Source organism: Homalodisca vitripennis, chromosome 3, assembly GCF_021130785.1.
Source record: "Homalodisca vitripennis isolate AUS2020 chromosome 3, UT_GWSS_2.1, whole genome shotgun sequence".
NCBI classification, from domain to species: Eukaryota; Metazoa; Arthropoda; class Insecta; order Hemiptera; family Cicadellidae; genus Homalodisca; species Homalodisca vitripennis.
This window is the reverse complement of record NC_060209.1, coordinates 68,687,681-68,704,512: the sequence shown is the minus strand read 5'-3', so window position 1 is coordinate 68,704,512 and position 16,832 is coordinate 68,687,681. Positions and strand designations below refer to the sequence as shown.

The following is a 16,832-nucleotide window of genomic DNA, read 5'->3' as shown; positions in this document are numbered from 1 at the left end:
GTCATTTAAATATGTCACTCCCTGAGGCCATAACTCATACACTTGGAGTAAACATTCACATTTTTATCTACAAGTGTTTTTGTTTGGACCGGGTTGCAAAATTGCATATTTGTTCTACTTAAAATCTTTGTCAAATGGTTATTTTTGTCTTTAGGGAACTTAAAGGGTTGTGAAATAAAACATATAGCTCAACGAAACATCGATTACACCACCTTAATGTCTTAAAAAATGTGATTCGAACAATGTGAGTTTGTAAATCCGCATCGTTTAGACGTAGCAGCTCATGATAAAATAGAAGATTTGAACAGTTCTAAACGACTTCGTAATGATGCACATGTAATGTTTTTAAATAAGAGAATAAAACAATCGTGTCACTCACTTACATGCGTATTGCGGTGGACAGTTGCATTCATATTTGTAAACTGATACACAAAACGTATACATTTATATAAAAGCTACAAAAAGATTTAGACGTTTCAATTCTGCAATCAGTGCACGCCATTGTTAAACGCAGAGTATTTCCGGTGGAGTTTTTCTCAACGCTCCCCCATCACTGTCACCCTCTAGCGGACAAAGTGAGCAACAGGAAGTGACGTCACAGCAAGAATAGCGGCCAAATGGACCATTACGGGGCAAAACAGCTCTGGCAGAGTGCTAGCTTTATGGGACTGTTTTTCAAGAGGGTCGTGATGCTGAAGGATTGAAGTGGACTGTGAGCTCAATATCGATAGAAAAGAATAAATGTTTTTGACATTGGACGTTTGAAAATACTGCAGTTCCTTGACGACCGTAATTTTCGTAAACTTCAAACAAAATACGGTGTCTATATCTGGATTCTCTTTTTGGTATGTTCAACACAACATTGAGAATTTGAGTGGCATAAATACATGTGCATCAATATCAAAAACGTTCTCTTCTTCCTAAGATTTTCTAATGCCATTCAAAAGTGTGGTTTTTACTTGTGATTATTAGATTTTCCACATGTGGGATATGTTTTGTAAGGAAGTTTGCCTTTTCGTTATGTATTTTATATTACGTAAAATAATATCTAAATAAATATTCAAGTATTTGATTTGGCATACAGCGGGATTGTGTGTATACAGTACTTTAAGATTGATTAAAAGTGTAAACTGCTCCCAGCATGGTCCTGGCTGGTTCTCTGTACGTTTGGGCTAGATGCGATAAGAGGTTATACTGGGAAGTAAACTATTTTCCAGAAGTAAATGTTATAGTTGAGAAGGCAGCTGCAATAAAGCCTTATAGACCCATAAGTTTTTCTTGGGGATGCTGTGAAAGTTTGATCGGGATATATTTTGAGGTTGCTATGATTTTTTCCATGTGATGTTAAAAGCCCCCATGGAGAGACTAACTAACTCACTCTTATTAAGTCATATTGTGATTTATGAAAAGAAAGCTGATAAAGTTGCAGATATGAAAACTGAATATATAGCAAATGGCCAAAAATGTCTGTAATCTTACCATTTGCCCCTACAAAATTACACGAACAGAACATTTTATAAAAGACTTTTGTTGCTCTTTATTTTTAATATATATTGATAAAATGATGGCTCATCCATAATATTTAAATGCATAAACTCACATTCAAATTAACCCAACACCATCGTCCAAATTTTAATATAACTGTGTTGTTGCCGGATGCTACAGATAGAAAACATTCTTATTTGCTAAAATATTCTTGTTATTTAACTAAATGCTGAATATAGAAACCACACACATATTTCCTGTCCGAGTCCACAGTTTTGGTCAATTTGATAAAAACTTTAGTGTCTCTAAGTCTAGCATCAAAACGAAAGATAAAATAGAGTTATCTGTGCCGCACCTAGACATGCAGACAAAACCCATCAACGTTCATCTTGATAAATGGCTAGCCTGTAATATATTACTGGCCAAAAGCATTACCTGTTCAGTATTCAAATGTCATGAATTATCAAATTTAAACCATGTAGAAACATTGTAGTTTCAAAATATACTCAACTTTCAATTGAAAATGCTGCACCGATCGCTTTTAAACCTGTCAAAATAAAGGATGTACTTGATCTTTTTCCACACTTGAAGCCGAAGAGTCGTCGTTTTTTTTGACAACCTTTTCATGCAATGAAACTGGAGCTACTTTGGATGGGGGCCAGATGCTGATGACAGCAATGACAGAATCCGATCCTGAAGAGATTTTAGATGATGGTATAGACTGAATAGTTGCTATGTTTGTCTTTTAAGGTTTACAGTCGCACTTCCAAGATCAACATTTAACAAACTGTTTGGATCAAACTTTTATTTTATTTATAGACCACTATCAGTATATATCACCATCTTTGTAATATGTAGTTCTATTGCTTTGTCAATACTGTATAACATGTTGTACAACAGCTTCTTTTAATAATACACCCCACATGGCCCTTTAGAGTTGTTTTAAAATGTCAGGCAATTGCTTTATTTAAATAATAAAACTGACCAATTACAACACGTTTTCTTAACCTTACAAAATATCATTTGATACTTTGGTACAAATTAGGTACTAATTACTGTGAAAATTTCAACTCGGAAATTCACAGATACCGTGCCAGCGACATGGACTTAACAAGTTGGCAGTCTATCACTCCTATTAAAGGCGAATCGAAAGGAAAATCATGAGTTTGATACCATTATGCTATTTTAACCAAGCAGTTAGTGGCTTCTTAGTAACCAAAGGCTGTTTTTATAAAGTAAGTAGAGATTAATGCCCTACAAAGTATCTTTTAACTACTCTATGAGGATCTCCTTGACCTCCAAGAGTTATATTAGTCAAGCAACTGTATTCTTCTTTGCCCCTGAAGGCTTCTTTCAACCAAGCAAACTTAGAATTCTTGGTCCCCGAAAGCTCTGAAATGGGTTGTACCTTCTTGGCGTACAAATGCACCGTCTGAATCGTCAAATACTTTTCGAGTATAGTGTATCTTATGAGGTTTTGACATAAAAAGGTGCAACAAGGTGTCTCCTTCCCTTTACTTTTTATCTTCCAGCTTCAGATTGCATCACAGTAACCATTAATGCAATTTTTGCACATTACGGATTTCCCTTGAAAGCGTTAAACCACCATAGACAATTATTGTATAGTTTGATTATTACACTAAGAACTGGTAAAATTGTAATAATTTTAAACAATTTACTTTCTTTGGTCCAATGTGTCAGTAAAAACGGATAATATAAGCGAATAAGTCAATGCGTGCTGAACGATAAGTTGATAAGTTATGGCAACGATCGTGATTTTCATCTGATTGCCATAGACCGGGACATTATCTACATGGTAACTACACACGTATACCATTAGTGATCGCGCTACACAAACGCGCACGCACGTCCTGCACGCGTGATCCGGAACCACACGCCACCAAAGGGGTGACACTGTGGCTCTGCTGATGTTTTCACTTGCACTTCCTGTGTTTTGTTCTCCCTCCTGCAGATTGCGTCCTGACCGACCGTGAAGCCATCTTTGTTAGCGCTTATTAAGTTGGCTCCCCTGCGCCTCTCCTGCCTTCCGGTTCCGCTCCACGGAGTTTTGTGATTCCCTCCATTTGTTGTACACTAGCATCTTGAGCTTCTAACAACCAAATGGCAGTATTTAATTACTCATACTTCTCATTTATACTTTGCCAAGTTTTTCGGTAACTTATGAAAGTATAATAATTTACTGTCAAATGCTTTAGGTACAACAAAATATATATTTTATGATTAAAATTTAATTAAAGAATATCTGTCTTGAAAAGTAATCAGCCTAGGCTTACTTAGATAACGATTACTCATTACTGTACTTAAAATTAAAGAAATAGTTAAAATAATACAAAATAAGAAACTTAAAAAATTGTAATTAATAAAATATCTATAAATTTAAAAATGGTATACAAATTTACATAGGATGTCATGAAGAGGTAATTCGATATTTGAGCGCGTTTTAATACATGATGTGAATTTTAATAAAATTAAAATAACTATTACTAACTCTATAAATCACTGCTACGTTCATGTATATCTCCTAGCAAAACTGATATTACAAAAGGTCGAATTGTATCTCATATCCCAATTTTAGAAAAAGTAAATACAACATATTTTAAACAAACGACGGATAGTTTAACAAGTTTGCACCAAGCTTAACAAAATATTTTTACAATAATAATGGAGGAAATGGTTCTATATTGTATTTTTATATTACATAGTATCACACACAACTATATATATATATATATATATATATATATATATATATATATATATATATATATATATATATATATATATTTTGTATATAAATACCTATAGTATGTGATAGTACATAATTCTAATAATCTGAATGTTCTTGGGTGAAATGACGAATAACCCTAAGAAGACAAACCTATCATTAAAATAAAAAAAATTATGGTTGCCTGTAAAGTCGGTTTTACGGGCGAAGATTTTACGTGACAACGTCTTTTTTCTCGGTAGAATATTTATTGATATGAATATTATTAAATTGCACAATAGGAACAAGTAATTGAATGAAAATAAGAATTGCACAAATTTTAACTATAGAAATATATTTTGTTTACTAAAACATTGTACATAATTTGAAATTAATTAAAATTTGTTATTGTAAATGGTAAAGTATTTAAAACATTTACTAAAATTGGAATTTGAAATTCTTGCTAAACACAGTTAAATTCTAACTCCGCGCGTGGTGATTGGTCGGTTTAGTTCGTTTGTTTGGTCGCACTGTTATGACAGGTTAGAGGTTATAATTTGTTATTTTAAATGTTTGACTAGCAATACGCGCTGTTTCTTCTCAATCGACTGAATTACGATTGATTGCAGAGAGATTTAAACTAATAATTTACTTAACACTATCAACATTTGTCAATAGTATGACATAACCTATAAACTCAGTTTCTCAACTTTTGTGTCAATCTAACAATTAATCAATCAATCATAGTTTACGATAATGAAATATCAGTGTACAATTATTTACCTTTATTGTTGTAGTTGTTGTAAATGACGAATCTAAGCACTCCACATTTTCACGAATAAACATAGTTATCTGCTTTATCCCGTGCGGCGGACCCACAGTTATCTGCTTTATCCCGTGCGGATCCCGTGCGGCGGACCCACTGGACGGGCATCGTAACGTTACCGGGCGTTACACTTTTTCATGAGTGACTCCGAGCCGCAACCTAATTTTAGACGTTGTCACGTCAATAAATAAATGGAACGTAACGTTATTCAAAAGTACATTTTGGTAAGTTTTGAATTGAATTTCCTAAATTTTTTTAATATGGTCAATAAAAATCCATTCAAAATTTACTTTCAGCGGGGAATTTGAAGACTTATAGTATATTTGTTTAATTTAAAAAATCATCTCCAAAATTGCGCAATATTAACTCCTGCAACTACGAGAGAGAAGAAAAACCATTAATTAGCTTCCAAGTCCGCACCCCTACTCCAGTCTTCCGCCGTGTGTCGGTCGGGGCGATAGTGTAAATGAAAGCCGTATGAGCGCGTTGGCGTGTGAAGCCCGATTCACAGGCAGTCAAGCGTGAGACTGACTGACGGATAACACAGACACGCTTGTGAATCGCCGATTACAACACAATACTCCAAACTGACTCACTGGGGGAGTTCCCTCTATGTGAGGAAAACCGTCGATTTACCCCGAAAAGCTTTCAAATTTTTATCGTTCTTTATTTCTCTTTTATACAGAATAATTTTAATAATATTCAATCATAACGTATAAAGTAATTTAATTTGAAATACGCTTACCTCTCCAAAAATCTTTAACTTCGCCATGCCCATGTTACACCTCATACCGAAGGAAATGATGAAGCCTGTAACAGTAATAAACGTATAAATCAGATCAGAGATTTCAGAGCAAACTGCATTTTTGTCCACTAGTCAAGTCACAACAATATAGAAAGGTTATGGCTACAACCGAAATATTAACAATAATCAAAAGTTTTAATATATCACATTTTTTATTCTTTTATGATGCCTTAACAGGCGAAAGAGTTTTTAAAATAAATTTAAACTGTGGAAGAATAAAAAAATACTACTAAAATAAAACCAATATACTAATTCAATGAGCATCAATTCTTTTAAACTCAACCTAATATTAGTGATAGGATAAGTGAAACTTTCGAGATGGTTTATTTGGTATAGATATTAACTTATCTTTGTGTTTAAAAACCAAAATACACGATTCAAAATTGTATGTATTAGAATATTAAAATACAGCAAAATTTATATATTTTAATTGATTACTGTCTTTAGAAAGTTATCTCCCGTAGTAGTGTTTCCACAAAGCAAAATTCTCACTAACGAGAAAAATACTCCATCCTTTAATTGTTTAACGTATCTTTACATGCTATAGAACATTTCAGCCTGAAGTGTTTTTGTTCCACATTATGACAGAGTGCAATTTGGGAGTTAGTCCAGATATAATGACTTCGACTAGTGAACGTAAGCTTTGCTACTAAAAGGCCATCTTAAATGAAGACATATTCTGCAGAATATCAACATAATTATTTGATCTAAAATTCTACCAGATATCGCTTATAATAGCCACATTTATAAATAATGTTTACACAAACAATTATTTTTGTATAACTTAGCTATATGTTTCCTTGCAAATTTCACTCAGTAAAAAAGATTTTGGAAGAAAATAAACAAAATTCTGGGACTATTTAAGCAAATGTTTTTGTGGTGCACTTCAGTACTTTATACCTAGAATTAATTTTAAGTGATAATTTAATACAGGAAATCCGTAGGTGGCTTGCTATGAGAATTGTTCGAAAATTATAAGAAAACTGCTGTTGTAGCAAATAATTTAGATTGAAACGACAGTCTCTACTTGTCAAATGTTAGTAAACATTAGAGTGAGCTCATAATGCCTATTATTCTATATACTGTGAAATTTGCTTCTTCCAAGCCGTCATTTATAACTTATGAGACAAAGTAATGTAAGATGTAAAACTTATGACTCTTAGTTTTCTACAGAATTTATTGTACGATGGAGTGAAAAAGTTACATAGGTAACGTTTTCATGCGGACAACCTTTCAGCAGATAAAAAGTTTGATCTTATACTATGTCAGAGCAGCAAATGTTTCTAGAGGATTCCATGCATTCCAATTTAGTCACCTAATTTCGTAGACCTTATCGTTATTTGAGCATGGTATAATATGTACAACTGATACATACCCGCGCAGGTGAGCATGGCGATGGTATACCGCTTGGAGAGGCAGGGACACTCGGGGGCGATGTACTTGTCGATGTGCCTGAGGGGTGGTCTCTCTGGCTCAGGGGGGGACTCCGGGGATCTGGGGAGGCCTTCGCCTTTGGCATATCTAACAACATATACAAAGTCGAGGTTACCACGTCTCTTTATCTTCATCTACCATTTAAAACCAGATTGTAACATTTATACATTTGCCAATGAAGCAAGAAGAAAATAATGATGTGATGAAGGGGCTCTCCTCAGTGATTAAAATCTTGAATTCGAGAATTGAATTACTGAATTGAAAATATTCAAGAATTAAGAGCATATAATGGACTTAGACTACATTAATTTTGAAAATTAGAGTTCAAAATTTCCTTTCGTAAAAATGTGAGAATGAAAATTTGTTTGACTTCGAAATATATTTGCAATACGCTCAGATACATTTATGTCTTCGTGAGGGTAAGTTATGTCCAAGCAGTATATAATATGTATTGTTACATACCCAAGAGTGGGCTGGACATCCTGTAGGTTCTTGTGAGGCATCTCGAACTCCTCGTACCGCACATTGCTGAAAAAACACCGCAAGGTTAACAGATACCATCGTCAATTTTTAAATTATATTAATATCAACATACATTTGTGACCACGGAATCTCGATGTGTGCACATTGTTGCAAAAATACACCTCAAGCTCAACAGAGATAATAGTCAATTTATAGATTATATTAATATCTACTTATATTTATGATCATGGAATTTCGGTGTCCTCGTACCGCAAATATTGCTGAAGGCCAAATACACTACGCCCCAAGGCCAACAGATATTATCGTCAATTAGTAGATTACTAGCAAGAACCCGCGTCTTCGGCCGCAATTTCTATGCAACATTCCGTGTATTTGTTTCCATAGCTCCTGGGATTTCAGTAACACTTGAACTATTTTAGATTAACGTAGAGGAACTAAACAGTTAAAGTGTATAGTTTTCTCAGTGAAATCACTTGTGTTGTAATACGATAGGGTCCTATGATGATTAATTATAAAGTGGAATTAGTCATACATAACGCATCAGGTAGGTACACATTTACAGTGTTCATGTTTAAGAAGATCAGAAGATAAACAAAAGTGTGAGTAATTCTTATTTCTGGTTTTGAACTTCTAGTTCAAATGAATTATATTTCCAAATCAAAATTTGAGTTTGCTATTTTTCACGAGACACGATATAAATAGACCTATGCATAATTTTGTAATGAGGATGGATTCATAAAGTATAGTTATCTAAACTGTATGGATATTGATATGAAAATTAAAAACTAAAATGAACATCAATAATACTTCATTTCATTACTTACATTATGGCAGTTTGTTGCCATCCATATGTAAAAACAATACACGATACAGTAAATGTCTTACTTGCCAAATCATGTTAGCTATATCATACTATTTTCTCGGTCCGGTCTAGGAATTATATATTTTTTATATACCTAATTAGTATCGTATATCTCATCAGTAAAAAAGTAGATGCTATGTCACCTCGACGATTTCTATAACGAAAATTGCGTTTAGAGTCTTGTGACCCAGAATAAATAGTTTTGTTTGCCTTGTTACCATGATGTTAAAATTAGAAGTGTTGCTCCTTTAGTTATGCTTTTACTCTATAAATGTTAAAAAATTGAAAATATTGGCTAAAATAACTAAACATATGGTCGTGCTGTTATAATATAGTGTTTACTCATAACAGGTGAAATACATTGTAACTAGCTCTTTGAATTCACATTATACAACTTAATGACCAAAATAGGATTTTTGCTGCTTTAGAGACTTGTAAGGCGTAGCGTGGAAGGATTTAAAATTACGAATAGGCCTTGTTCCTCTTTAGAACTCTAGGAATGTCCATGTGAAATTTCAGTACAATCGGTTGAATAGTTTACACGTGGAAGCAAAACAAAGAAACAAAGGCACTTAAAAATGTATTATATTATTAGGATTAGGATTAGAATATCAATATCAACCGATATTTATGACCATGAAATCTCGATCTCCTTGTACCGCATATTCCTGGAACGAGATACACTCACACACTAATCATGTTCAACAGGCTGAATAATATGAATAGGTTGGATGCATCACCAAGGTAGATGATCATTACGATTTCTGTATTAATAATGATTACTTGTTTAATATTCTAATATTTAATAGACTATTTTGATATTTAATAGAAAAAATAGGGCGTTGAAGTGTAAATCCTTATAAATATCTCATAATCGCGACAACTGTATACAAGTCACTATACCCGAAGTATAAAAACGGTAATCTACAAGTATCAGTTGATATTATTATTACATAATTATGAATGGTAGTTCATTTTTTAAATCGTGTGTATTGAAAGGAGTACATACATGAACAGAATGGATTTGGATTCACAACATATTTACAATCCAAATAAATGTATATTTTTAAGTTGTAGCTACTCTATTCCAATTATTAAGTCGGCAATTAAATCAAAGTTTCTATATCAGCATCTATCAGATGGATATTTAGTACCAAAGCAAGAAAATTTAAATTTACGAGTTTCCTGTAAATAATCTACCAGTAATGTTACGTTTAATAGTTGGATTTATTACATCACTACAATTAAAAATCCCGCTTTAGGTAATTCATAAAACAATATAAAAGTAGAAATATTTTATTGACAGTGTTTAAAATTATTTACTTAAAAGATTTAATATTTAAAGAGAAATTTATTATTTCAAGGGTAAAGGTTTTACTTGGAGGACACGGGCTTTGTGTAAAATATGAAGTATTAAGAAGGGGAAATATGCAGAGGATACATAATATGAAGTTCAAACGACATTTCGGACGCCAATCCCCATTAACAAGGGCTTAGGCGCGGAGACTTGAAAAGGCATCGTTAATGGGCATTTTGTCGTCACCACTTGATCCTCTTAGTGACGTCACCGTCACCATGGCAACCGACAATATGCACGTAAAAATATCCTGCATAATCGATATAGGATGCATGTGCTCAAATATATCATCTAGTGTTGGAGGCCAACTCCTGTTTTATATTATTTAGTTACTTATATTTTGAATAATAATAGTATGTTAAAATAACTTCGTACAGCATATTTTCAATAAACAATTCAAGTCTAAATTACATGAAAAACGTAAAACCAATATTTAAAACTTTTATTTTTTTTGTGAGGCCTTTCAATAGCGAGGCTATTATCTTCAGACACATCACAAAAGTAAATACAAAAAGTAAATTTGATTGAAAAGTAAAGTTAATTGAGGCTATTGAAAGGCCTCACAAAACAAATAAAAGTTTTAAATATTGGTTTTACGTTTTTCATGTAATTTAACAGTGACCAATATAAGCTCCATCTACAGCAATTCAAGTCTATGATTGAAAAAAATTAATAACATAGGTGCAAATTGTAAATGAGGCATATTATAAAAAAATCAAAAATTACTAATACTGCTACCTTGATGGAAGCATGTAATAATGCATATTTGTATAAATCAATAAGAAAATATGAATTCTTTAATTTCCTTCGAAACATAAAAAAATAACATGGCATAAAATTAGATTGTTACATAAATGTTCTTATTTAAGGAATGTTCACTCTGGAAATTAGTAAATTTCATAGTTAGAAACTTTTATAAAAAGAAACCCATTTTGTATAACCATACTTAGGTTTTAATAATGTTTGAAACCAAAGTGGTGCATTTTTCAACATCACTATATTCGCACATATAGTTTGACGCATGCAATTATTTAATGAATAAATATTCTGCTATTAATAAAATGTTATTTTTTTGAAGTGTCAAAATTTTGAAAATTAGTGATAATACCTATATACGATTACGTTTTACAGTGTGTGTTAGCAAAGACATTTAATCAATTTATGTTACTGTGTCAAACTAGTGAAAACTCCGGTTAAATATGTTTAGTACACAAAATGTTTTGTAGATGCATTGCCAAATTTAGTTTAATAATAGTGTATAGAATTTTTAATACTTAACTACCGTGGGATCATATTAAGTGGCTGTATGATCATGTAATTTGTTTCGATGTACCACAAAAGGTAGCAGTAATGTATAATTTTTCTCCTTTATCTTTTAGTAAAATACGTCTTTGAGTTATTTTGTACACTTAATTCGTACCTATTTCGTGTGCGGGTTTCAAATTGGTTTATATTTTTTTAGGAAATTAAGACTTTGTTAACGGCTATGAAGATTTAATTCTTTAAATGCAGAATTTCCAAAACAAATGTACACGTGTAACTTACTTAAGTCAAATAGAAATTACACAAACACACAACCAATTATAGTGGTTTAAAAATATAAAAAGTTGTATTTTAATTTATATTTAAAGATAAACAACAGCGTTTTAGATATTATTAGGAAATGCGTTTATCAGCATACAAGATTTGGGATATGAAAATAATTTAATAATTTAACGATATTTGTCATACTGTAGTTCTAGTTAAATTAATATAAATAGAGAAATATTGTCAGTATGGTTTTTTTCAATTTTATTTTTTTCCGGAGGCGAGAACGAAAATGATTTTCTACCCAAAGAAAATTATTTTCTAAAAAAATCTGTGCTGTAACATAATTTTATATGACTTCGGCACGAGTAAACACAGCGACAACAGACGAGAAGCCACCAAACTGCTTTCATTACAAGCGAGCAATTCACAATGCAACGTGATTCCTAAGAGAGAGGGCTGCTTTATTGAAATAAGGAACCGAGAATGAATGAGAGAGAGAGTTTAATAATAATTGTGAAGCGGCGAGGGTGGGTGTCGGGCAGGAGGTACGGTAATTGAACACATCAGAGTAGGAGTGAAGACGAAGAAGTGCTCCACGTCACCGGCAGATGTCCTTGGTAAACAGATCCTGCCCTGAATGTGTCCTTGAACCCAGCCACAAGTGGTCGTGCTATTCGGAATGAGAAGGGGAAGTAGTGAGTCAGCCTCGCGGTGTCACACACTTTTTTCCACTATAAAAAAAATCAATAATGGTTATTGTTAAGTTTTTTTAATACTAATGTATATTAGAATGTATTCTTTGTGTTTTTGAATACATCCTAAAAAGTAACATAATGTATTTGTATTTATTCACGTTTTAGAATTACCTTGCGCGATTTTATCTTCCATATCTAACTCGTATGTGACGTAATATTGAACAAGCTTTATTATGGATTCAAAAATTATTAACAAATACATTTCTGGGGTGATTGAACATATACAGGGTATCTCTAAATTATAAAATCTCATCGTACAGGGTGTGAATTAAGTCCTGGATATATTCCAAACGGATTGAGATATCGAAGTACAATCTCATCATACTCATTAAAATACTTTTGTGGATTATTTAGAGGATAAACATTTCTTTCTTAAAAGGGGAGATGGGGTTCATTTTAAATGTTCAAATCGTATTTTGTGACATGTCATTTGAAAGGTCTATTCACAAACACAATGACATGAAGACAACTTCTTTACGACGTTCCTCGCAAAAGTTATGGGCATATAACCCCTTACATTGTAATGCCACATAGAAAAAGACACCTCTTACCAAAACTATACACACTACAAAAATTAGATACTACGTAAAGGGATAAGCTGGGCACCTCAAAGCCTTACTAAAAGATACCATGCATACATTGCGTTAATATGCGTAAGACATTGCTATTGTCCCTACAGATTATTATTTTTTGCGTTATTTGCCCATAACTTTTCTGGAAACGTCGTACAGATGTTTTCTTAGTGTCATTGCGTTTCTTTTTGTCTTTCAATCGACCTTTAAAAGGTCAAGATAAGAGTTGCAATTTGAAAATTGACTGTTACTCTCTTCTAATCCCCTTCTAAAAGGAGGGGGGAAATTTATTTACCCTCCAAAAAAATCAAAAAATGTATTTTAAGTAGTATGGTGGTCGTTGTACGTACATCGATATCTCAATCCGTTTGGTATACATCTAGGAGTATCAGGACTTAATTTACACCCTGTATAATCTGTTTTATATATATATATATATATATATATATATATATATATATTTTTATAACATTGCCTCCATCTCTCTCAGTAACATCCTCTGAAAAAATATTTCCTTTTAAAGCATTATAAGACAAATATGCAGTAGTTGTAAGTTAATCCGTGTATTTATAAATATGTATAAAATTAACAAATGTTCAAAGGGAACGCCTTGCTTATAATTATACGTATTGCTTATAATGCTTTGAAAGGAAAGATGTTTTTCAGAATGTTACTGAGAGAGATGGAGTTAATGGTATAAAAATGGCAAAAACACAAACCAGTTTTTTTATACTGATGACTCGCATTTTCCTCTGAATACTAAATTTCGATTTTCTTAGATCTTTTATTTATATTATGTATGAGTGAGCCAGTAATAAATCACATACCTGTTAAGACACAATATTTGAATGTGCTTGAAACAACATGAAGACTGAAATAGGGGATGTACTTGCGCTTGACGTTTCAAACGTTTCTTTCACATTGTGTCAGTAACTTTAATATTATAAGTTTGCATACCAGTAAAAACTAAAGTTAGTATTTAGCGAACCAAGTGAAATATTTCAAAGATTATGTCAAATACTTTTTGAAAAATTTAGGTTTATTAACTTTAGCTAATGTTTAACTCAATCCCAAATTTACAAAGGCTTTTTAAGTTTCCATACTGTGAATTTAGTTCCTGCAAGTACCACGTGAGGAAATTAATTGTACCTTTCCTAAATAATTAATTATTTCATACACAAAACTACCCTATTACGGTGAACAGGGTAAATTATTAAAAATAATTCTGTTAATGACACAGGTATGAGACGATTGCAATAATCTTGATTAGTCAGTTAGAAATATCTGATACAGCTATAAAATGTTATAATTGCATTTGCAAAGTGAGCTCTTAAGCAAGAAATTGGTGTTAATGACCGGCTGATCAGTTCCAAGTTCATTATATTTATAGCAATAAGACATGTGAAAACGCAATAAAACTGATTCTCAGTAGTCATTGTTAATGTAGAATATATTAAATTGTTTTTGCATTTAATTATTGTTTTGCAAAAGTTTGAGAGTTACAGGTACCGGTTTTTCCCTTCATTCTCAGTAGTCATTAATGCAGAATAATATATGAAATTGCTTTAGCGTTAAATACCTTTACTGAAAAGGTTTAAGTTGCGGGCACTTAACTGATACCTACCCCGTGATTGTCGAAATTTAAATCTTAATATTTGTGAGTACATTGTTCTTACGAATCGCAGTCATAATTAGTACTCTTGTGATATGTTGGCATGTGGACTTTTTGTTTAAAAACAACTCATGTTGGTCTATTATTTAAAGTATCAACTGATATACTCAACTGACGATCAGAATCAGTTTGACGTTTAGTGGAAAAGATTATTCTTCAGTTTTAACGTTACTTGTGTAAATTCATCCATTATTTATTTTACTAATCACGGTACATTCCATCTCACAATCTTTATTGTTGGAATTTCTGCATGATAATTCATTAATCCAGAAATAGAAAAGGTTAAGTTATTCTTAGTTTTAAGTTGCTACATTAAAAAATAAAACTTTATACGTACTTTATTGTTTTGTTAAAGTTATCTATACAATTTAATTTATAAAAAATTAAATATTAACCAAAATAATTTTTGTTTACGTCAGGTTTAAGTTGACTTATCTCTTAACAGTATTTATTCCTGAATGTTATAGTAAACGAACAGAATGTGTGTTTGTAAATGATTACAATCTAATTGATAATATTGTATCGGCTTTACCGAGTGAATATAATTCTGTGTAATTCACTTATAAAAATTCTTTTACCACCTTGTTATGTCAGTAATTTTAGTGCAAAATAATTTTTTACATTAAAAATATTGTAAATGTACAAAACAATCTATTTTAAAAATGAGCGGTAAGTATTCTAAGATTTTTCGGTAAAAGATGTTACGAAGCGCTAAAAATAGAACAGGGTAGACAGCGAAAAATGAGGACAACGACGAACATCCATTGTCCTTGACCATCGATTTCTCCTAAGAACAGATCCCAGCTACAGCCGGAGACAGAGTATGAATGTTTCATAGCAACCGGAGACTCGTTTGTCCGCACCGTTATAAGTCAGAGTCTAACAAGTCTATATTACAGGGGCGGCACCCCACAAGTGGCAGGTAAACACCCTGGCGGGGGTGGTACGCTACATTACCCCCTCCCCCTCCTCCACACACTACTCACCCGTCCAATAAAAGATATGAACCTGTCGACTGGAATTGATTTCATCTATGTTAACGAGATTCTATTGTCCTGCGTGGACGTGCACGCGTGTGAGTGTGTGGGAGGGACAGGGACATTTGATCTTCTCGGATATAACAAGTCCTTTCACGACACCTTAGGGACTGAATTACGTTGTAACTGAAATGAAGTGTTCAATAGAGTGAATCTCCGCAATAAAACAGCTTTCGGGCCGTAAATGTCTTATATGGAACTACGATTTTATATGTCGCCTGTAAGTCTATAAAGTTTCAAAGTAAAAAATTGAATATTCACTCGAACAACATTTTCATACTTCTATGTTAAAATCCAATCCCACATTTGGAAGAGTCCCTTCAAAATCTAGATCAAACCATTTACACCCGGACACTTTTTCGCCAATAAAACTAGAAAAACTGGCACACATTGTTCAATGCAACCGGCTGAAAGTAATATCCCATAATGTAGCATAACAGATATTTTTGTAATCTGCAGCTTATAAGACTTTAAACAGTCAGTGAGTTATAGACTTTCACTTTGAATTATATGGTCAAGTAATGAAAGAAAACCTTATGCAATAACAAGAAGTAATGGCCTCCATCTCATCGTCCCTATACATAAGACGCATTCCAAGCGTGACCGGTTGCATATGCATTAATGAATAGTCCACTTTTACTTAAGGGCACAGTAACTCGAAAACATTTTTTCAAAAATTCTTTTTTTGCATATTATTCTGCAGAATGTAAGCTTTCCAATGATATATAACATGTGATATTAAATCTGTAGTGAGAGTGAATTATTTTTGACTTTTTTAAGGTAAGTAGTGAATGATGCATTTTAATTTTAATTGATCCAGTATAAAAATGAGCTGTTTTATTATACATTGTATTTAATTCATAATAAATCCAATAAAATTTGAGGGCTAAGAAGTATGTTTGGGATTTCAATACAATCTCTTTAATCGCAATGCTGCGTTTATTCTTCATCAAAGAATAATTTATTTACTTTCAATTGACGCAATCGTAGTCTAATCACATACACGAGAATAATACAGTTTTTGGATGTAACATATATTCACAATATATAACGAATAGTACTTGACTTGCCTAGAAATTTACAATGTATGAAATCGGAATCTATTATTTTCTAAAATACATGATCAAAATAAATGGTTTCTATTCCATGTTTTATTAAACAATAATTAAATTCAGAATAAATGTTTTTAAACCTGAACACTCTACGAACTACTTACCATTCTGGTTAGTACAAAGAGTTAATTATCTTTGTATATACTTATTGGTGATACATTGGATTGTGTGGTATAA

At 32.4% G+C, this 16,832-nt stretch overlaps 1 protein-coding gene across 2 annotated transcripts in view; it reads right to left on the bottom strand.

Annotated features, from left to right (window-relative positions):
• Positions 1-16,832, bottom strand: part of LOC124357032 (vesicular glutamate transporter 1) — a 132,387-nt gene that overhangs the window by 27,717 nt on the left and 87,838 nt on the right. For both annotated transcript variants that reach the window (XM_046808408.1, XM_046808409.1), the window contains exons 3-5: positions 7,738-7,803; positions 7,217-7,362; positions 5,782-5,846 (exon numbers count right to left, since the gene is read on the bottom strand). In XM_046808408.1, the coding sequence (XP_046664364.1) occupies positions 5,782-5,846; positions 7,217-7,362; positions 7,738-7,803 (277 nt within the window). The remainder of the gene's footprint in view (positions 1-5,781; positions 5,847-7,216; positions 7,363-7,737; positions 7,804-16,832) is intronic.